A 23749-nucleotide genomic window follows, 5' to 3' on the forward strand; every position below is an offset into this window, starting at 1 on the left:
GTCTCACTGTCTTCTCCAAGGTGGCGGGGCTAAATGGAAGTAGCCGTCTCTCTTTGCCTTCCAACAAGTTCCCTTTCCAGACTTCTCTGTTTGGATGAGGCCAGGCTCAAAACCGTGGTACTATCTTTAAGGAGGCAAGACAGGCTATGGTTCAGAGTCTGCTGGAGTCAGGGGGCCGCCAGTCCAAATCCCAGCTTGGCCATGTACTGGCTATGTGACCTCAGGCCCGTTACTTTAACTTCCGTGTGCTTTGGTCCCCTCAACTGTTAAAAAAGAAAAAATAAATAGAGGGATGATAATAGTTTCCTCCTTACAGGGTTATTGAGAAGATAAACTGAGATGACGTATAATGAAAAGTTTAGCACAGTGGCACATAATAAGCTCGGAGTAGTTCAGAGGTGGCCGTCTTGCTTGCATGTGCTTCTGTTTGTTCCCTCTGCCAAGAACACCCTTCACTTCTGACTGTCTGGCTGACTCCTCCTCTGAGGGGTGGGCCGTGAACCTCCATTCCTCAGCTGAGCTGGATGGCTGGTCACCCTGCATGCTCACTGCGGACTTTCTTGCTCTTTCTGCCCACTGGGACATCAGCTTGAAGGCCAGCGCTCTGAATGGTTTACCCCCATGGCATGTGAATGCAAAGCACACAGCAGGTGCCTATTAGTAAATACCTTCCCATAAATAAGTGACATGGCTTGGAATAGCAGATTATACTATGTAATTGTGTAATCTGTAGACCACGCATGGTGTGTTTAGTAGCTCTCTGTAACCTCTCATCCTGAATCACTTAAACTCTGTTGTGCATTTAGCAGCTCACTGCTTTCTGAGCACTTCAGCATTAGTTATCTGGTTAGGTTCATATCCAGCATTGCTGCAAGTTTGCCAGTGGAAGTGTTAGCCTCATTTTTGGAGGAGAAAATGCAGACACTCAAAGTTAAGTGGCTTCCAGGAGATGAAACAACTTCCCAGTAGCATTTGGCTACTTCCTTGTGGTTTTACCTGCTCCCTGAATTACTAGAACTGTCAGAACTACTCAGATGTCTGCAACACCAGTTGCACACTTCTGCAGGGCACTTCAAATGCTGTCAGCAAATTTTTTTTAAAGGGTTAGATGGTAAATATTTTAGGCTTCATGGGCCGCATGTTTTCTGTCACAGCTACTCTGCTTTGCCATTGTAGCTCAGAAGCATCCATAAATAATACGTGAGCAAGTGGGTGTGACTGTGTTGCAAGAAAACTTTATTTGCAGAAACAGGTGGCCAGGCATAGTTTGCTGACACCTACCATAAGCAAAACTCATGCCAACTGAGAATTAACAAACACACTTCCCCCAGCTGCGTTGTTTGGGAGGCTGTTTTTGCCTTGCAGCCATCAGAAGAGCTTTAGCTAACAATCGTTTTTCACTTTTAGATCCTGTCTCAGAAAGAAGAGTGGGAGAGCAGGTCCCAGCACCAACCCAGGAAAAACCCACCTCACCTGGCAGGGCTGCTGAACAAAGGGCAAAGGATGACAGGCGGGTGGCTAAGAGCGCTCAGGACCTAAGCGATGTGTCCATGGATGATGTGGGCATCCCACTCCGGGTACGAACACTGACGTAGAAGTCTGCAGGCCAGTGAGAAGTGTACACCCCTGAGTGCATGTGAACTCCATCTGTGGGTTGCAAAGGCCTCATGAGGAGGTTCTCAGCCCCGCCTACTCTCGAAGCCTGCTGTGGGCCAGCCTCCCAAGCCCACCCGAGTGCTGGGCTCAGTGTTTAGCAGCTTTTCCCTTAAGCTTATGTTAGGTGTCCATAAGCCTTGTGAGAAAAGGCTACTCGAATATGGGGAAAAGCAGAGTGGGACAAAGGCAGACAGGTCTGTCTGAAGCATAACTTCTGAGAGGCTTCAGCACGTGTGAGTTCAGTGGTGGATGTCGTGGGCAGCGTTCCCCAGTCTCTATGCTCTTCTGTGGAGCTCAGTCAGAAAGTGTTGGTCCAGGACTAGAGAATCCTGGGAGAGTGTGAGCCTCAAGCTCCCTGTTTACAGGCTCAGGGAACAGTTCCCCTGGATGGGTCATCATCCGGGGGGGTGCAGAGAAGGCTCTATAGGACCCAAAGAATGGAGTCAGCCTGCCAAAGCCTCCGGAACAGAGTGGGTCTTGAGGCAGCCATGCCCAGCTCTCCTCCGCTGTACAGGCATGCCGGCCTCTCATAGGCCCTAAAGAACTCAAGGCAAGCCTGACTTTTGAAACTGGATTAGGGTGAATTCCTTTCTTCTCCATGTGCCCACCAGAACACTAGCTGTGGTTTCTGTACAGTTTCTGCTTAGTAGATTGTTTTTTTTTTTCCCTTTGGAGGAGACCAGTTGAAGTGGTGTGGGCTAAGCCTCAAAAGAACCAGTGTCTGGTCCTAAGCAATAATTCATATATTATAATAATAAGTAGAGAATTGTTACTAGGATTCGCAGCTACTATTTGCTGAGTGCGTCATCTCATTTAAACATCTTTCATTCTACAAGATGGTTACTAATATCATTCCCATTTTCTGGGTGAGGAGACAGGGACTCAGTGGGATACATGACTTCCCCAGGATTGCACAACTTGGGGGTGCTGGAGCGGTCTGTCCAACTCCCAAGCCCATGCCCCTGACTGTCATGTGAGGTGGCATTCCCACTCACCTCCTCTTAGCTCTGTGATCCCAGGCAATTCAGTGTGACCTTCTGTATCTCATTTCCATATCTGTGAAGTGGGAGTGAAAATATCTGATCTAACCACCCAGTATCTGTCCCCTTTCTTGTTTTGTTTTTATCTTAAAATAAAAACAGCCCAGCTTTGTGCTAGGATGAGAACTCTCTGGCATTGGCTGCTATTAATGGGTTACATTATGTATGTGTTCCAAGTCTGTCCCTATACAAGGTGACTTAATAATACACTTACAGAATAACCTGGATGGGGACATGGCCTGATAAGCAAATATTCTTCATCTCTTATGTCCCTAGGAGGCTTTACTTCAGTTTAGTCATCCATGTATGGAGAGAGATTCTCTTTAAAAGTGAAACTTCAAAAAATTATATAAGAACAGACACATTTTGAGTGGATCTTATCCCCTCTTTTTTTGCCCCCCTAAATCTTCATTCTTTTAGCCAAATACTACTCTGCAGATTTAGGCCTGAATCTCTTGGTTTGTTCATTCTTTCTCCTGTTTTGTTTTTTTTTTAAATATTTACATGTGGGATCACAGAGATGTAGAGAGTTAGGGGAGTTTGGACTTAAGATGTTGTCACTTTCCATTGGCATTTTATAATCATAGAAGTTCTGAAATGTGCCAAGATTTCCATTTTATTTTTCTCTTTGCCTTTGTTTTTCTCCAGAACACTGAGAGATCGAAAGACTGGTACAAGACGATGTTTAAGCAGATCCACAAGCTGAACAGAGGTACTGATTTTCATGTGTAGAAGCTGTGCTGGGCTCCTCTGTTGACCTTTGCAGTGAGGGCCTGAGCTCACTTTGCTAGGATGTCAGAAGACTAGGCTCTGCGGCTCACCCTCATTCGGCATCTGGCAGGCCTGAGCCCAGCCGCGCACCTTCAGAGCAGAGAAGGAGGCGAGTGACTTGTGTGCCTCGCATGTGAGGTTTGAGGTCAGCTCTCAGGTCCTCCCTCCCAGGTGTCATGGGATGCAGCAGGCTGAGCCGAGCCCTCTGCCTCACTTCAGCGTCTGCCTGCCAGGGACGCGAGCAGCTCCGGCTCCCACCTGCTTCCAGCTTTAGGTGCGCCACCTTGTGTCAGCCCATGACTGCCTCATAGGCGGACCCAGTTGAGAAAGCCCTGAACTGGAAAAGGAGCAAATTGTTCTCACCTGGATTCAGTCTCCCAGGCACTCCTGTGACCTTGGGCGGATCTATGTTTGTCCCACTTCCTTCCTCCAAGGGATGTTGGAGGGGTCCACATAAGAGCAAATTCTGCCTTATTAAGTAGAATGCATGGTGCACCTGCAAGGCAGTATTAATATGAAAAATAATCTTCCTCAGCTGGGAGCCAGCACTTGGCAGACAGTCCTGAGAGTCAGTCAAGTGCTCATACACCAAAGCCTGCTCAAGCTAGAAGAGAAGCACTTCCAAATTGGGCCCTCTAGGCTGTCAGCAGGTGACCCAGCATGGTGGGAGAGCCCCAGGCCAGCGCTCGGGCAGTTCACGACCTACCCGCTCCCATCCACCTGTGCTGCAGTCAGCTTGCCCACAGGGGTGCCGCTGCGCCGTGGAAAGGGTACCACTCCTCCTGTGGGCAGAGCCTCAGATCCTTTCCTGGGGCCAAATCCAGTCTGGCTGCCTGGCATGGATGACACATGAAGGCAAAGAAAAAGTGTAGTGGCCAGCGTTGGCCTGAGCTGCAAATAACCAGCCTCTCTGATCGGCTGTGGATGCCACCTAACGGCGCTGGTAATTAGCTCCTGCGGTGTTCAGAATGAATCTGGCTGTGACCCTCTTCAGCCTGTCTGAACATTGAGATGCTCAGTGTTTGATGTTTCTAAATCAATAGTGAATCCATCCATAAGGGTTGGGTGGAGGAGCTCCGTCAAAGTGGTGATGCTAAAGGCTGCGTCTCTGGATGCTGTCAGTTCCTCTGGTCATTTCGTAAAGCCAAAGTCCATTTCCTCCATGTGCATCTATGTCTCTATCACCTTTAGGCCTGGCTTTGGCAGCCCAAATGCTGAGACAGAGGTGCACATGTGAAAAATGTGTAATTCTTCCCCCAGCCTACAGGCAGCATTGGCCCTCCCCTGTCATAGTTACTAGCGCAATGTACATTACAACAAATTCTAAACAAAATGACCTGCCCTGATGGTAGACAGAGGTATTTGACAAATTTTAAAGTTCACTTGTTTGCCTGGATTTTAATGTCCACAGCACAAGCTTTGATTTAAAAAAAAAAATCATGTATTTTCATTGCATATTTATTTATTCACAAACTTGGTATTTTTTTGCCTATAAAAGATGAAAACTTGAAGCTTTGTGCTAAATCCTTTGTGCTTACTAGAGTCTGTATATGTGTAATTTTTTTGTCCAGGAAGAGAAATGATATTATCCTTTTAGATGTGTCTCAGTAATTCAGGCAAAAGGACTGGATTTTTAAAGCGGTTTCAGTTTCTTTCACATTGCAAGTAAAGCTTGGTATGTTCCAGAATTCAAGGAGCCTGTATTGTGTGTGGATTCCTTTTCGTTCATTCTCTCCATTTGTATCTTCCTCTATTCTCTCTCCCAAACCTGCTCCTCTGCCTAGACACTCCTGAAGAAAACCCTTATTTCCCTACGTACAAATTCCCTGAACTTCCTGAAATCCAGCAAAATTCTGAAGGTACCATAAACTTAGACAGTGTATCTGTTGTCCTAGCCTTAAATTAATTCTTATAGTTCCATGTAGGAATAAAATTTGGCTTTTAGATTTTGTTTTTATAGTCATTTTTGCCTGGTGGAATTTTTATTTCACTCATTTGCATGATGTGCTACGTTAAAATGACTAAGTCCTTTCTAATTCATTAATCTCGTTTTGAATGTGATGCCGTGTGCTTTAATAAAACTAAAATAAGTAATCAGTCATTCAAAAGAGTCAACTGGGGATTTGTCAGTTCCTCCACTTCACGGTGGACAGTTTCAAAATCCACTGCTTTTCTCTGCTACAGACGACAATCCTTATACTCCTACCTACCTGTTCCCAGCATCTACTCCTAGTCCTAAATCAGAAGGTAATTAAAGGAAAATCATTTGCTCTCTTTGTACCAGTGCTGTTATTTTCTTTTTCCCCTTGGAGCTTTTCCTAGTGGCTCAGGGCCGTCTCCCAGTCATTTGCTGCCCTCTAACTTTGTGTTTTGTGGTTGTGCCTCGCTCCTTGCTGACTGTATGACCTGAGTCTGGATGGATGGTATTTTAATCCTATTCCCTTGGAGTTTTACATGATTAATGGGGTAGCCAGCATAGCTTAATTATAATGCTTTGAACACATGGGGCTCTGGGGAAAGCCACCCATAGCCAGGTACCCAGGCCTTTGAATCTGGTGCTGATGGCTAGGCAGGGACTCAAGGAGGCAGAGTCCTTATGGCTGACGGGCAGCAAGATTTCTTTCAGCAACAGAAATTTAACCCAGTTCCTATATGTGCAAGTAACTCATCACTGGGCCCCTCCGTTGTGGGTCCTCAGGGTGTGTATCTTTGATAGGGAATTCCGAAAGAGGTATCAAGGTATGAGGTTCAGTCATGGAGGCAGATATTCTCTCTCGAAAATAAGGGTTTGGGCTGAGCTTAAAAGCACTAAAGAGCTACCTAGGAACCTGGACCTATTGGGGTGGATGGCCATACTTGTACCTAGGAGATAGTCTTTACTGGAGCAAGCCTTTACTTCGACTAGGTGTCAAAGAAGGTTCTAGAAGGTGAATTAAGGGCAACATCCTTAGAATTAATCCTAGACCCAGGGATTGTCTGATTTTGGATGAGTGACTCAGAAGGGAGTGGATGGGATATGCAGGAAGAAATTTCACTACATATTCTTCGAGGATGAGATGTTGAGCTCTCTGAACTTCATTCATTCAAATATATTAAGCACTTGCATGTGCCATGCACTGTTCTTGAAACTCAGGTTAGTGCCACAAATAAGACATGTCCTCTGTTCTCAAAAGTTCCCATCTGGCAGGGAATTAGACGAGGCCACTTCACCACACTAAGCCCAGTGTGATGGCAGTTGCCAAAGCACATGTCTAGAAAGCCACAGAAAACCTTGCTGGCACACAGTGGGACCTTAGTGTCCATACCAGGAGAATGTTAATGAGTGAAGCCTTTGGACCCTGGTACTAGAGTTCTTCTCCAGGGATGAAGCCCAGGGCTGCCACCATGGTGCTCCTCAGTGAGCCCAGCAAACCATCCTACACAGTCCTCCTCATTTGTATGGCCCATTCAGTCATTCACCAAACTTGTGTTGATCGCTTACCATAGACGACATTCTGGGATGTGTTAGATACAGTTTTAGTTAAAGTACTGTATTCTGTTTTGGGTCTCCATCCTGTGATTTCCATTTCATGCCTGGGACCTATTTTGAATGAAAAGAAAAATCTCCCAAATAAACCCAGTCTTAAAAAACTAGAAGCTGGTGATTTTATTTGAATCAGTGACCTCCTTTCCACCAACAGGAATCTGTTTGGTGTTGAGATAACATAGTTTTCTTTATTTGCCGAGTCTAGTCAGAAGCATCACTTAAGAAACAACTGACTAAGGTGGATGATGGAGAAATCTTTCTTGGGTTAATTTTTACCAAATGCAGCTTTTGACTGTGCTTTATTTGGAATTGAGAACCCAACCTGCTCATAAGATAGGTTTCCTTCTAGGGAAGATGACAAGCACCCAGCTGGAAGCATAGAATCCTATAGACACAGGCAGAGGAAGGCCACCTGGGGAAGTCCTGTGACTGAGAAGAACAGTGACTCCCGTCAGACCTGAAGAATGCTGTAGGCCTGTGACCGGCAGGGCCAGCTTCCACAGTCTGCCTGGCTGTTAGTCTGAGGCGGGGTTTTGTGGTCTCACATCCAGAGCTGCCAGGTCATCAGCTGTCACACCCAGCAACCCTGGCTGACAGTGACGTCTGCTTTGTGCCGTACATCAAGCCAGGCCCAAGAGGGAATCGGGGTTATTTTGCCTTGAGGCATAAACAGTAAGGGATGACATGATAACTCTTCACTTATATTTTAGGAAGCAGACCTCATTATTTTTTATTTTCAAAGACCAGAAAGGAAGAAATTATCTTAAAGAATAAAAAGATAAAAGGAAAAAATTAGATTGGATACAAAAGATTCATAATAACCAAGATGATTAGAGTTTAACACAAGTTTCTAAGAACTCTTCTTCCCCAGAGATGTTTTAAAAATAGGGTAGATTCTCTCTCTCGCCCCCACTCCTGCCTAGATGACAGAGCCAGACATAGGTCACAGACGTATTCAGTTAAAGGCGCTTTATAACTGAGTAAAGCATTTTACACTAGATCACTTTAAAAATGTATTATTTTTATTTTAGTTTTTTTTTAGGTATTAGGAGATGCTCTAGCTTGTTTTTTTAATGTCTGTGCTCTCCAGCGGGTCCTCCTGAGCCCTGGCCTCTGCATACCCTTCCTAACATGGGACAGGTTTATGCCTTTCAAAGAAAGGGGTTAGAGACAGATTAGCACCTAACCAAGGCTCTACCCATAGATTTTAATGAGCGTTAAGAATAGTTTCCCTGAGACGTGAGTGCTGTCATTCTGTAGTCTGTCCCCTGGGGGAGGAGACCTGCTGCTGGGGGGCAGGCGGAGCTGTTTTGTTTTGTTTGATCTCAGAACTTGAAACTAGAATTATTTGCGATAAACCTATCCAAACCTAGCCGAAGGGCTGCAGCCACTCTCTAAAATGTAGTTGTTTACATAGTATAAAAATGATATTTCTGTGTGTCTCAAGCTGATTCTCCTAAATAGTAAAGGCCTGTGTGAAAGCTTATTTATGCCAGTTTTGCCACCTTCTTCTTTTCCCCAAGCTACAGTGAAAAAGAAAACTTCTGACCAGACTTTTAGAAGATAAATAGAAGCATCTTAATCAGTGAGATTTAAAAATATACTTTTAAAGGAACCTGTAAATTCCAACAAAGAACAGTCACTTCCAACCATTTTACAATCTGTGAGACCACCCCATGCAGGAGCAGTGTTCTGTAAGTGCTCTTTCTTTCATGAGATAGTTGGGAAAAATTGTGGTTAGGAAACTTAGGAAGAGCACAATGGATCCAGGAGACTTCTTATAATTTCACTATATACCCTGGTCACTAGAAAGGATACCAAAAATAAAAATAATTTACCAGAAATCCCTTGGGAATAACTGTCAAGTAAGGCTGAGCAAGTGAGCTTTACTTTCTCTTTTTCAACCTTTACTTGAAACTTCCCTCTTCCCTGTTACTCCTTCCTCTCTGACCCAAAGCTACTCATGTGAAGACACTCCATTCTCTCCTGTAAAAGCGAATGGCCTTCCCCAGCGTCTGGATGCTGCGAGGTGGGAAAGACCGCGAGGTGGGGCTAGGTGATGTCGGGGACTGAGGCAGGTCCACCCAGCGCTGTTCCCCGATGGCAGAGGGGCTGCTAGGCGGGTCTGCAGGCACCCTGAAGCAGAGGGAGAGGAACAGCTGTGGAGAAGCAGCTTCAGAAGTGCTGCTGCAGCCGCTTCCCCTGCCTCCTGCTTTGGGAAACAGCAGTGAGGCAGCTCACACCTCAGCAGCTCACGATCATAGCCTGTAGCATAACCACCACAGTGACTGCTGCAACTGCCATTTATTGAGCCCTCGCCAAATACCAGTTCTTATCTCACTTTCCTCCTTCTGGCAGCCCCATAAGATAGGTCCTCCTTTTATCAATGAGGGGTATAAGGCTCAGAAAGTTGAAGTAATTTGTGCAGGATCACACAATAAGTGGCAAAGCCAAGATTCAAACCCAGGTCTGTGGAGGCCCCCAAGCATGGGCTTTTACTTAGTCCCTTCTGCTCCTCTGTTACCTTTCCTCTCCCAGTACACCCTGTTCATGGTTGTCCCTTTGCCAAGGGCTCTCTGATGCCAAATTTTGCAGCCAGTTTGCTTTGCTTCCGATCCAGTCATATTGCATTCCGCTGAGCTGGAGTCTCCCCAGATGGTGTCTGGAAACACGAGATTAGGAAATCTCCCCAAGTGATCTGACATATGGTCAGGACTGCGAATCACTAGAATGGAGCAATACCACCCTTCTGCCCTCCAAAAAGAGGAAGAACATGAACTCATCAGTGCAATTTTGGGGATTAGAATACAGAACAAGAGTGGCAAGTCCAGATTCAAAAGAGCCAGCTATTCCCCTCTGGCCAAATGGTGTTGGCCCTCTTGACATGCATCATGTCAAGAAAATGGAAGATATTTTCAAACGATGCCTCCAGATCAGCAAAACTAAGTGACTGGTGTGTTCCTTCATGGTCTGTGGCCTGAAGAACCCATTTGGCCATGCCAGGGTCAAGGGGTGTCATACCAGGCAGGGGTGAAAGCCCATAGACCAGCTTTTCCCCTTGCTTTTGGATGCTTCATCCACCACTGTCAGGCTGACGGCAGCCACTGCCACCTTCTGGTGAAGTGACTTAAGACACCTCAAGGCATCCCAGGATGAGGTGGCACCCTGTGCATGGTGATCTCTCCCACTGAACTTTGTCCTGATTCCCAGATGAGGCTGCCATCAGGCAGAATTTAGGAAGCTTATTTTCTTAGCAATCTGTATTTGAGTTAAAGTAATTCTCTACAGTCTGACAGGATTTCTAAAAATAGCCTTATTTTGCTTGAGTTCAAGCAATAACTCCATTGTGAAGATGCCTGGCCAGGATCTGTGCCTCCTGCCCAAACGCCAGCTAGTACTGCCCAGAGGAGGAGCTGAGCTGCTCACAGCAGTCACCTCTGCCCTCCTAACTGAGCTGCCCAGCAGGTCTCTGCCTCACAAGTGCCGAAGTCTTGAGCCTGCAGGATAGTTGAGAGACTGTAGAACATACTCCCTCTCCACCTTCAAGGGTGCTGTCAGGACCCCGGGGCGGATGGGAGCGGTGAGTCTTCTCCAGCCCGCTGGTCCTCCCCAGTTTATACTCTGTTCATTCCTTCCCTGTTCCGCCTCATTCTCCTCTCCTTCGGATTCTATTTTTTTCCCCAAATTTGTCTTCTATAGCTATTCTACATGCTATATTGATCTTTTTTTTCATTCCGAAAAATGTGATTTCCTTTAACTAGAACACAGGCCACTTGGGGCACTTTCCAAGCTCCCTGGACCATTCCTGACCACCGCACCCTCTTGCCCCTTCTGCTTATTCTTCCTCTCCCATCCCACCTAGACTTTGTACCCTCTTCTCCATACATCTCTCTTTTTCTTGAAATGTTTTTGTTTGTGGGGTGTTATGTATGTGTCCATCTTGACCCCCTGATTGTTTTTCTTCCTAAGTGTGTGGGGCAGATCAGGAGAAGGAACTAATTTGAGCAGTGGGAAAAGATTGTGTTAAAAGTGAACCATTGATGTTAGAAAAATAATTATGAGTTTAAAAGCTTAAGAAATGCATAAAATTAAAATTGAATTGCTGTAGGCAAATAATTATGCAAATATTGCGTTTTGTCCATCATCCCATTTTGGTCAGTTATATATTTTTTTCATAAAATAACCAGCCTCAACCAGCATTTTCTCTAGTGTCTTTAAAGTTACTATAAATTCTCAAAAAAAAAAAACCCCAGAAAAAGTCATTTTTAGAAGTTCACTTAAAGTTCACTTAGGAGTCACTTAAAGCAATATGTGCCTCCTGGCAGTTTTAGGAGAGTAGCTCTCCCCACATCTAGCCTCCGAGGACGGATTGGCAAAGCCCCGCAGAGGCCTTCGGCCCAGAAACAAGTTATTCACCTTGAGTGAGTCCCCTGCGTAGTGCTCGAGCTTCATGGAAGTCACCAGCACAGGAAGTTCTGAGTGCTGTTGCCAAGGTTGGATGTTCGCTCCCTGGGGCTCCGGGGGATACCGTCATCATGTGGGTCAGCCCTGAGCAGGAGTCACAAGATCCTGGCTTAGCCGTGCCCACCATGGTATAGCTTTAAAGAGCCCTTGGAGAAATAGTAAGGGAAGGATTGGGGGCACAGGCAATGGCTGTGTTCATAGACAACTTGAGAAATGTTTTGTTTAATATGTCTTAACTGTGATTAAAAACACTCCATTTGGCTGACTCTAGTGTGTAGAGATGCAGAAGGGTGATCCTGACACCCAGTTGTCCCAATCATTGGTATTTCTAACTTCACACCCACCTACCCTGTGTGGATTTAGCCTGCCAGGAGAAGCAGCAAGTAGCAGCAGGTGGATGATGTAGCAGGGGTGACTCAGTTTTACCCATTTTCCGTGGCGACCAGCCAGAGGAAAGCTAGGAATGTGGTGGGGAAACAGACAACTTGCTTAAGTGTCACCAGGGAGGAGATGATGCAGAAAAACAGAGCAAAGGCTTCAAGGGCTGGAAGTCATTCTGGCCAACGCTGTAGTGCATGACTTGCATTTCAGAATAACACCCTCCCGCTGCCTATTCCATGATAAAGATTATAACGGAATAGCTACAGTTTTTTCAAGGATGGGGCAGGTGATGCTGGGATGAACAGTGGAACAAAGCACCAATCCCTTTCACAGCCTAGAGGCGGCAAAGGGACGTGGAGTCAGGAAGACCCTGAATCCATTCCTGCGTTGTCTCTTTCTCACTGTGAGAATGAGAGCAAATTTTCTTAACCTCCCTGGTTAAGGGAATTACAAAGAATTTATTTGTAAGATGAGATATCGATGTATCTCCAAGAGTTTTTGCTAGGATTAAGTTAGATGTTAGTAAATTATCTGCTACTTAATATTATATTATATATGTATAGTGTAATACATTACACTTACTAATGGGAGCTATTATTCATAAGTGTAGGTAAAATTTTCTTCTATTAGATTTATAAGACCAACATAAAAAATTAAAAGAATAAATTATACATCCCCTGGAACTTATCCTAATAGCTAATATTCAGATGAGTCCATCAACTTCATTGTACCCTCTTAAAAGCCATACTGAAATCCACATGTCAGGCTTGGATCCTGTGGGCACTGTGAGAATTGAAAATTTGTTCACTCATATGTTCTTGTCCTGTGTTAACCCGGGATAGGTGAGATTTTTTTCCCCCACCTACACCAAATAAGAAATTGCTTTAAGGACACCCATTCAGACTTCTCTGTTGCCTTCACCAGCCCCCCACCCTACCTCACCCCCATCTTTCTACTGCTTCTGCTTAACAAAGTACATAAATTGTTTAACTCCCCAAGCCATGTTATTTTTTTTTCCGTATTATAAGAACTGTTTCTCATTCTTTTCTAAAAAATCTAAAATTCCACATTACAAAGCTCTAGGGAGAAAAATATGTTTAAAGAGCTCAGGCTTTTAAAAAATATCCTAGGATATTTAAATACCATCTTTCCCCCCATAAAAATTTTGCTTCTTACTTCAAGAGCCAGATAATAGTTACAAATTAACCTGCACCTTACCGTCTACTGATAGGCTGTCATTTCTCTATGATTCAGAAAGAGAGATGGTTTTGAGCTAAATGCTAGGCTGGAGTTTAATAGGTACATATCTTGGTTCCCAGCTAAACTAATTTTTCACTTGGCAGGCACCATTTTCCCAATTAAATCTCCATCAAAGCTGATTTTTTTTTCCTTTGGCACCATGATATTTTATTAGTATAACTAGAAGTTCTGTTAAAAAATAAAAACAAGCAATGCCAAAATCTTTAGAAGCATACTCCAAGACATATGTTTCTGGATTCCATTTTCTCTCTTTGTTGTGCCCTGTTTTTAACACTTAATGTAAATAAGCTCACATACTCAGTTTATAGCAGGGAGAGGCTTGGCTATATTGGTAGAAGAACCTTAGCCTTGGTCAGCTTTATAATGACCAAGTCTTATCCTTAAAGCCAAAGGTGTGAGGGGAAGAGAGAGGGGAAAAGATAACTTGGTAGCTGATGCTTTTCCTTTTTGTGGGCTTGGGGAGACCAGGGACAGGTAAAAATGGGGGGAGATGGGGTGGTAGTTAGAGAGGCTGTCTTTGAATAATACTTTACTCAAAATAATAGCAGTATCAGTTTTATTAAATTTCACAATTTAATCTGGTCTAAACTTAAAATAATTTAATCTGAAACTTAAAATAATTTGCATAGAGACAAGGATTCTTATGTTGGATTCTTTGGCTTGTGCTTGCAGGTTAGTTCATGTGCTTTGCTAAGGCTGGTACAGATTTTAAGGGATTGGGTCTTCATTCTGTATTCGTGAATTCTGAATTCAGGCTAGGAAGATATTAGAGAAAGGGAAAGGACTGTTTCAGCCTAACTCATTGGAGAAATGCTTTGGAGAAATTATCATGGATGTAGTGACCAAAATATCCTGCATTTTCAGGACAGTCCCACTTTAAAAGTTTCTGTAAGTATATGCGCAGTCTCGTTTCTTGTTCAGCACAGCCACTTCTGAGAGGGGCTCAGATCTTGTCTCAGTTCTGCAAGTCTTCATGTGCCAGTGGTCAGCTTAGTTAGGGAGGTGTGTTATGGCCTTGGAGAACCATCTCACACCCAGGAACCCATCTGAGTTTGATTTGTTCCAGAGTCACAGTTTAGACACTGAGCCTGAGCAGCACCTTTCAGAGCAAACCATGTAACCACATCTGCCACGGCACGCTGTATGCCAAGGATGGAAGTACTTGAGGAACCAGGTTGAGAATAAATCCAAACAAGTGATTTTGAGAGTTTTCTCAAATTGTTTTCTTAGCTGCAGAACCTCTTTGTTAAATGATATTGTATTTGGAGTCTTAGCATATATAAAACAGGCCATAGTGGAGGCACGGAGCTAGGAACCACCCGACCGGGGCCTCCCTGTCTCTCTAGTAGCAGGCCTGGGGGACTCTGTGAATCTCACTCAGCAGGCTAGACCAGAGACTCTGGGTGTGAGCATCCAGGAATCCATCTCTGCCCGTTTGCAGCTCAGCTGGCTAGGACCCTGTGTTCCCGCTTTCCTCTGGAAATGCTCTTGAGGAGGATCTTGAACTGCGTGTTCCCATGTTTCTCTTGGTGTCAGGTGACAGTCATTCCTCAGGCACCAGGAACATACCATCTGGACTACAGGTCTGCAGATGCTGTTCGGTGTGGTGGGCTCTACAAACCTGGCTCCTCTCAAATGTGGTGTAACTTCCAGCGCTTGGCTCCTCCCTGCACTGGGCTCCTCGGTGTGGCTGATGATGGTGCAGGGTGGTAGAAGTGAGGGACATGTCACTCAGTTCTCTCATCTTAGCTGGATGCCTCCTAATCACATTTTGTTTTGTTCAATAGATGATGATTCAGATCTGTACTCTCCTCGATACTCCTTTTCTGAAGACAGTAAGTGACTTAGAATTTCCTGGCTGCAGGGGAGGAATGGAGGGTGGTGGATGAAGGAAGACATCTTGCTGTTTTTGGCTTTCATCAATTTTAAACGTCTTCCATACCCACTTTCCATTTCCAGCAAAATCGCCCCTTTCGGTGCCTCGCTCAAAAAGTGAGATGAACTACATTGATGGTGAGAAGGTAGTTAAGAGGTCGGCCACACTTCCCCTCCCAGCCCGCTCTTCCTCACTGAAGTCAAGCCCAGAAAGGTAAGTGCTCCCATGTCCGCAGTCAGTTCTGTGATCTCAGGCTCTCTGTCACAGCCTACCAGTAAAGCATGATCTCTCTATGCCGAGTTAGACAGCTCTGGTGCTAGGAGCCAAGCAGACCTGATTTTGAACCCCTGTTGTCACACATTAGCAGTGACTTATTCTTTATGAATCTCAGTGTCCTCATCTGTAAAATGGGGATAAATTTTACATTTGTCGGAATGTTGCAAGAATAAAATAATTCATATAACATTCCTAATAGTGCCCAGCTATTATTGAATAGAATGATCACTTTTTACCTTTTCACAAGAGCAATTTTAACTGTAAGATTTGCCATGTGTTTTTATATAGTCTGTTAACACGGATAGGGCCCATAGCAGAGAATACAGTTTTAAAGTGAAGCCACCCATTTTAATATCATTTATTTATGCAACACATAGTATGAGAAATAAGGTTTGGACTGGTTCTAATGATGATGTTAGTCATTTCTTCATTCCTGCAGTGAAGGGCCCAATTTTCTTTTATTGAGTTCTTCATAAGCAACCTTCTTATGCCATCTGGACTGATGTCCCATTCATCTTCCAGCCCCATCTTCTACCATTTCACAACACAAAAAAGGCCCAGCCAAACTATTTATTTTTCCTCTAAATGCACTATCAGTTTCACACCCCCATCCCTTTTCTACCTTCATAGGCAAATGAATGGCTGTTTTAAAAGTCTCACACATACATAAGTGCCATCTGCCTGAGGAGTTTGACAATTAATTTGAAAGGAGGGCTGGGTATACTCATTAATCCTTTATAAGAGCATTCATCAAGCACCTACTGGGTGCATTCTGTGTGCAGATGGAACCAGATGCTATGGAGAATATAAACATGTAAATCATTGTCTCTCCCTTCAAGAGCTCTATGGCCTTGCAGGAAAAAAGAAATCACAGTGTAAAATGCAATAATGTACATGAATAAAAAATTTGCAATTTCCACGGATGCATGTATCCTCTGAAAGCTATCAGTGGATTAGACCCATCACTGGGTCAGTTAAATATCTATGCCAAAGGCTGTGATTTTGGTGATACTGGGGCAGAGTGTGGAATAGGGAAGAATACGATTATAACAGCAAATAACATTTATTGAAAGATTACTATGGGCCTGGGTGCTCTGCTAAGTGATTTACATGTACCATCTCATTTAATCCCCATAAGAGCCCCATTTTTCAGATGAGGAAACTAAGGTAGCAAGAGGTGAAGTGCTTGGCCTAGGTCACCTCGCTAGCAGGTGCTGTAGCAGGGCTAAGCCACAGCTGGCTGGCTCCAGGACCTGCCTGCTCTCTCCCCGCACTGGCACAGTGGGAAGCACAGTTTTGGGAACTATAAGCTCATGAGAGCACAGCAAGCTTCCCTGCTGCTTCCCTCCCTTCTTCTCTGTCTCTTCTTTCTGCTTCGTGGTGCCTGGTTTTGAGTACAGGACACCTCAATCCACTAGGGGAACAAGCAGATTTAACTGGTTGTTTTGAGAAGGAACCTAGCACAAGTAAATGCTTTGCACTGAGTCTGATTTTATTCTTTGGATACAAAAATTCCTTGTTGATTTGACTATAGTCAGCCAAAATCAGACCTTGTTGGATGCCAATTTTCATGAAAATAGCTCTAATAGGATTTTCTTTCTACAGAAACGACTGGGAGCCCCCAGATAAGAAGGTAGATACAAGAAAATACCGTGCAGAGCCCAAAAGCATTTACGAATATCAGCCGGGCAGGTCGTCCGTTCTGACCAATGAAAAGATGGTAATGTGCATATTGAAGTTCTTTTGTCTCACCCTGCCTATGTTCTTAAATCCGGATGCATTGTGCACTTGGATTACATTCTTTCTCCCTTGAGGTAGACTTGCTTTGTTCAGAAGACAATGAAAAAATGAAGTATTTTTACCCATTTCATTTTTGCAGGTGTTCATAACATATAAGTCCTGAGACTCTCCTTTGAAAGGATCTTTATTGTGGCTTTGTTGCTCTTTTTGTGCATGATTTTAACTCATTTTAAATTTTCTACTAACATAGAGGTTGATTTTGCTGCTGTTTTTTTTTTGAACATCTAACCATTAATTTATCAGACTTATTACTATCTGGACTAAACTTTTCTTTTTTCAAGTGACTAATTTGAATATGCATTAATTTTTGTAGAAGTTGCTAGTACATCATGAAAAGTTAAATAATAGTGTGTTGTGACTTGGGAAAAAAAAGTCCTAGCCTGTTAGAATATGTCTTTTAAGTCATCCTTTTCTGACAAGTCCAATGTTGAGAATTAACTTCATATTCAATCTAATTTATGATTCTCTACACAAGTTCATACCTCCACACAATTGTTAAGTGGGGGAAATGGCCTGTGCAGGCATAGCAGACCACCCTGGAAAAACAGCTTCTTCTGTAAAATGGGAAAGAATTTTTACAAACTGATGAGTTTCATATTTGCCAGTCCACACTTCCTTTTACTAACCCATCATGAGAAAAAAACTGGTTCGGAATTCTGATCTTGATTAAAAGGATTCTCCAAAGTTCCATAAACGTTGCAGCCCTCCAGCCATGCCCACAGGATGGAATTATCATGCTGGGGATTGGGTTTTATTAGAAGGCTGTTACCACACTGGGTACAGAATAAGTAGGCCCCTGAAATGCAAAGTCAAACTATGTTCCCTCCACCTCTTCTGCTCTACATGTTTTAAGGAATAATTAATTTGACTTTTACTAAAATAAAAATGTGCTATCTTTAAAAGCACAAAGGGATAAGTGATTTTAATTAGAAAAGAGGTCAAGAGTTCACAGAAATGCTGTAGAGTTGTCATTCTTCAGCATTTACTATGCACCATAGTCATTTTAAGCAAAGGGTTCAGAGAGGCGCAGAGAGTTTTGCTTCTGACCCCACCCTTCACTGGATGTTCACTGCCCATTAGAAGACAGTAAATGGAAGTTAACCTTCCACAAAGGTGTTCCTGGTGAGAAAGTCATGTGCACTGGGCATGTTCCTGACACTTGAGAAACACCTTCCCGTATTTGCACCCGTCCTGATTTCGGAGGCTCTCTAGTCCTTCTGGTGCTTTTGTTCGGGTGGTATCATTGTTCAGAGACGGCCACTCTTTTATCGCAGGCTTGCCCCTTAATCCTTTTTTGTTTCCCCCTCCTTTTCCTTGGTGGCTAGTAATTTGACCACTGTTTAGAACTAGGAAAAATAACATTTTGTTTTTCCCATTGATCCCAAATGGTTATAAATATCTTCCATGTGACAGTCCTTGGGGTCATTTATATTGTTTTTACAAACCCTGAAAAGGAACACATAGAGCTCTTTTTGTGGTGACCATGCACAAGGATTGCAGAGCTCTGTCTGGGTGTTCCTGCCCAGGGGGCACCCCTGTGTGTCTCAAGATCCAGGTCGATCAAGCAGCAGGACATACATACCAAAGGCAGGCCAGGGAGGGACCTGACCACCCAGTCATTTAATTTAGTGCCTTCTGCTCTTTTTAGCACTGTTCTTTTAAAGAGAAGATTCTCATTTTAGAAACTGCAAAATTGCCATCTTTTCAGTCTACTCTTTACAGCAGTTGAATACGTCCTCGGTTTGTTTTTTCTCTGCTATTTTGCCACATGAACAGAAAAGTTGGAATGGAGTTTCTGTGTTGGTCTTGCCTTTTGGTATCTAGTATCTGGTTATGAGGACACCCCCCAGGCCAGCCACCACATACATACTTTTTTTATTGGTAACTGTGGATAAGTATACCAACTATCAACAGATGTAGGATTTAAATTTGCTCTCAGAAATGCACAACTCCTTTTTTAGGGGGAAAAGGGGATGCTTTTTTTCCTCCAATTTGAGGTATTCATGTCAGCTTAGGCCTGCTGATTTAAATTGTGATCTCATAGGCCCAGCTATCTGTTGTTCACAGGAAGGGCTGGAGAGTACCCTAAAGACAGTTCAGACCTCATCTTGTCCGTGGAGCCCAGACAACCCATCTCAGACAGATAAAACACTGCATTACCTCAGAGTCCCTCACAGGAATGCTACAGCCTTGGTGACTAACTCAGCTATTTGCAAACACATAGGGAGTCCTCCGTAACTACCTGGCCCCCCCGATCATGGCATGAGCCCATGTGTCCTCTGGCCTTGGGTTTGGAGATCTGTGGGTCCGTCCCTGCTTTGTCAGAAATGACCTTTTTCAGGCTTTGTTCCTTTTATTTTCATCCAAAGTTCCTTACAGAACTTCAGCTCAGTTTAACAAGCATATAATAACTTATATGCCAAGCCCTGGGTGAGATGGTGGGGTCCCTGCACCCTCTGGGGTAAGTGGGAAGGATAGGCGTTAAAATAGTAATGACAGACATGATGTATGTTTAGAGGAGCAAAATGTAGAGGTTCTACCTAGCTTGGTTTCCTCCCAGATCACAGTCACTTTGAGTTCCTTCTTGGCTTTTCAAGTTTGCCACTTTACCCCATTTTAGCTGGACATCACCGTAAACCTTGTGGGCCTTCCTGCATTGTGTGGGGAATATGGGGCCTACCTTATGTTTGGGGGCAAGTCATTTAATGTTTTGGAACCTCAGTGTTTTAGTCTGAAAAATGGAAGTATCATCCGGCCTGGCAGTCTTACTGAAGTGTTGAGTAGGAGGATCAAGTATGATAATCTGAGTAAAAGAACTGTGAACGTCATGAAGAACTGTGCACATAAATAGACCACATTTAGATTATTTATTTAATTAACACTTAAAGCCAGTCTCTGGCTCCTGTCCAAGCAACAAAACTATCCTTGAGGAGACCCAGGCATTTTCCCAGCAAGCCCCCTACCCTTTCCAAGGATTTGCCATGCCCGGGAAAGAGTAGCCCACGGTAGCAGAGAACAGCCTAGTATTGTGGAATCTGCCCTGCCTTCCAGCACAGAGATCTTGCTCTGCCTCCAGAAGGACGTTTTTTATTTGTGTGTTCCATAATTGGATCTGCCGCTGAGTTAAAATAGCAAAATCAAATTCAGATGTTAGTGCTGTGTGGTATTAGCTCTTTAACTGTCTCTCCAGGCCGCTCAAAGGAGTGCGGCCAGCTGCTCCAGGCCCAGGCTGGTTCACATGCCCCCGGATTCAGTTCTCAGCACAGTGTTAACCTTGGCAGCAAAACAATCTGCAAAGAACCTTTAGCAATTAAATTGGTGAATTCCTTCAGGTCTGTGTACCAAAACATTCGGGCAGTTTCCTGAAAGAGTTGGTACATTTTATTTAAGAAACAAAACAGAAAAAAAACCTAACCCAATTCCAGAGGGCAGTTTGTAAAAAGTCTTTAAACATAATAAACATGAACTAGGTTTCATAAAACTCCCTCAGGTAAGGATCTAGGATATCCCCGTGTCTGAACTGCCCCTTTGGGGTAATTGTGTCCTTGTAGATCTTAGACCCCATTTCACTGACTAAATACAGAATCCAGTTAGCATCCATTATTTTTACATAATTACAGAATCTACTGGGAAGGAACACATCTTCTCCTTCAAGATTTAAGCCCTAAGTCCCTAAAGATAATTGAAGGAGGTTTTAAGCTGGATGCAAGAGGACAGACTATTTCAATATACATTTCCCTCTGATTTCAACTAACTGATATTCAGTGAATTTCAGTTAACTTTTCAGTTAAGTTCTCTGCCTTATCTTTCTCTGTTTGAAGCAGAAGTAGAAATAACAGTAAGGATTTTAGAAGAAGGGACTGATGAAGGTCACTAGGAAAGTTTACAGCCATATCTAAAAGCTGCAAAAGGCCTGTTAATGGAATGGGAAGAAAAATGCATCCGGGAGGAGGTGCTTTGTGAAGGAGTTGCATTGAAGATGTCCCCGCAGGACTTGGCAGTCTCCCTGCTCATGTGTTATAGCCCTGAGAGAACGACATTTCTTACATATTGTTTCAATCTTGGTGGAAAATGTATATTTTATATTTCATATTGCTGTCAGAAAAATCACCATATCTCTCTTGGGACTGCCAGGGTTTTTTGAAACGTGTATACATGTATGAATTTAATTAAGCCATGTGCCTCCAACACTTCTGTCTGCTGTGAATGTATCTCCAGTTTACTAAGGAGAAAACTGATTTGCTTTCCAGGCATTCATTTTCCACCTAATTATTTCCAGAAATACATGTAATCCCACAGAGCAAGGTACCAAAACTTTTAAGTATTTGATTACACATGCAAGCCCATGGATCAGTGTGAACTACCTCTTAGAGGTGTATGAAGTGAGAAGTCTTAACTTGTTTTGTAACATAACCCAGAAGTTTTTTTCCCTCTTGTTCTATTGTCTGTCTTGTTCAGCTTTTCCCTCACTTAATTTTTTTCCAGTTAACATTTGTTAGACCACTAAGTATATTCCTTCTGTATCCATCCCCCACGGGTGCTTGTTAAAATGTTTTCTTCACTTGTGTCTTCTGTTTTTACTTATATCATCTTTCACTTTACTGTGTGTGGGACATGGTTTCTCACCTACTCATGTGCCATTAAAGATGCAGTATTAACAAATTGGCTTTTATAAAGTCAGTATTGGCATTTATTTTGAAAACCTTAAGGCAGCCTTGCAAATAAGTACTAAAACTGTGCTAGCCTATAAAAAATGTTTGCTCTACTCACCCGGCATAGATGACTAAACGTGTGATTATTTGCTCAGGTTATTTGTTCCTAACTAATAGTTCTATGTAATGAAGAAATGAGGGTTTTCTTTTCTCCCATAATACGGACAATTATTGTGGAATAAGCATGTGCCCGCATTTGTTGTGGGTAGCAGAGGTGTGATGCAGAAATCTCCATCAGTAGTCCATTTGCCTTCTGCTGCAGCACTGAGAGTGATTCACTCACTGCTCCCTACCTGTTTCTCTGTTTTTATTAACTCATGCTCTCCCACCTGTTTTAGCTCCTTGGTTTTTGCTGATGTCAGTAAATGGATGACTGCTGCTGTTGAAAACAGTTGCTATAGATACCTGGAAACCACTGCATCTCTACTGGCCTGTTCCTGTGTAATCTTTGCATAATGTTATCCTTCTCTCTCTTCCATTTCCCTGTCACCAACCCCTATAGAGTCGGGATATAAGCCCAGAAGAGATAGATTTAAAGAATGAACCTTGGTATAAATTCTTTTCGGAATTGGAGTTTGGGAAACCGGTAAGTTTAAGAGCTTCAGTGGTTAAAGACTCCTTGTTAAATAATGCTGTTGGTGCACTGTTGCGGCTAAAGAACCAGGTCTATTTGTAAGGAATTCAGGAAGTGGGGAGCAGCTATATCAGTGGTCAGTAGTTGGACTGTCTGTTCTTACAATAACCTGTAAGCTTCCCATGCTTTATTTCACCAAGAAAGGACAGTGAGCTCTGGAAGTATTTCTTGCCAGGAGATCCCCAGAGAGACATGGCTAAATCATTGCTTGTCTTAGGACTTCCCATCACTAGCAACAAATATTGCATGCCTCGTGGATGGCATTATTTCAGCTGCTGGTTCAGTTCCTTGACCAGCTTTATGGCCTGCTGAAGACAAGCAGGAAAATACATTACACACTGAGAAGACCAGCATTGTCATTGCTTTAAATAGAATTTCTAAAAGCACATAACATAGACACGAGACTTGCCAAAAAGGGCCCAGCTCCTCTGTGCAGATGTGTTTCACGAATGCAGCCCCATTACAGATGACTTTTAAGGAATTATTTTTGAGTTAGGATCATATTTCCCCAAATTTGAAGTAAGAGTTAGGAATTCTAGCAAATTGAGTGTTTAGCCCTCATGTTGAGCTTCCCTGTGATATCTCTGAGTTGGTACAAATCGATTTTTGCTTTTAAAGGAGGATTTTCTTAGCCCTGCACCTGAAGGAGTATCAAACAGAAGGGGGAATTGAGCTCATTTTCCACTGGACGTGACTGGCAACTGACTTTAAAACTCTAGTTACTTTAAAGCCTTAGATATTACAACTGCAAAAAGAACTTACAGGCAGAGGGATTAAGTGTATAACAATAAAATATTTTATTAGGTGTTTTTATGAAACTTTAAGCGTTGAATACAGTATTTGAATCATTGTGGTTTGGAGTATTAGTTTTATTTGTAGAAAGGAATTTATAGTTCAGTAAAATGTTAAATTTGATGGTTTATATTTTTCATTAAGGTGAAGACAAAGGCAAATTAAGCTGGTGCTTTGAAATTGCTAATTTTATGCTGAGTTTTTTTTTTTTTTTTAAGTCTCAGCATCTTCTGAGTTAGGAGCACAAACATCTGCCTGTAGGAACAGGCATTCCTCTGCCTTGTCCCCTCCTAGACGCTGTCTCCTAATAAAGTGGTCCTGGGCAAACAGTGCCACCTAGTGACTAGCACAGAGGGCAGCGTCGAACCCGGAATCTGCCCCATCTCTCCCTCTTCCCCAAAGCTTTGGTGCAAACCTCATTTCTCCTTGCCCTGCCTTTTTTCTCTGTCATCCACCATTCAGACATCAATAAAGTCTACTTCAGGCAATCTTTTCCACATGCAAATGTTTAACAATATCCTTTTTCTTTTCTTCTTATTCTTAAAATGTACTCTATCTCAC

At 43.3% G+C, this 23749-nt stretch overlaps 1 protein-coding gene across 50 annotated transcripts in view; it reads left to right on the plus strand.

The window, feature by feature from the left end:
- The window catches only part of SORBS1 (sorbin and SH3 domain containing 1), a 228564-nt gene that overhangs the window by 149730 nt on the left and 55085 nt on the right, over positions 1 to 23749 (plus strand). For 29 of the 50 annotated variants that reach the window (XM_073240623.1, XM_037015662.2, XM_073240636.1 and 26 more), the window contains 8 exons: positions 1408 to 1577; positions 3345 to 3408; positions 5252 to 5326; positions 5652 to 5714; positions 14886 to 14933; positions 15058 to 15187; positions 16856 to 16970; positions 22265 to 22348. In XM_073240623.1, the coding sequence (XP_073096724.1) occupies positions 1408 to 1577; positions 3345 to 3408; positions 5252 to 5326; positions 5652 to 5714; positions 14886 to 14933; positions 15058 to 15187; positions 16856 to 16970; positions 22265 to 22348 (749 nt within the window). The remainder of the gene's footprint in view (positions 1 to 1407; positions 1578 to 3344; positions 3409 to 5251; positions 5327 to 5651; positions 5715 to 14885; positions 14934 to 15057; positions 15188 to 16855; positions 16971 to 22264; positions 22349 to 23749) is intronic. The other 21 variants (XM_073240653.1, XM_073240632.1, XM_073240637.1 and 18 more) reach the window with 4 other exon arrangements.

This window comes from Manis javanica, chromosome 7 (assembly GCF_040802235.1).
Source record: "Manis javanica isolate MJ-LG chromosome 7, MJ_LKY, whole genome shotgun sequence".
In the NCBI taxonomy this organism is placed as follows: Eukaryota; Metazoa; Chordata; class Mammalia; order Pholidota; family Manidae; genus Manis; species Manis javanica.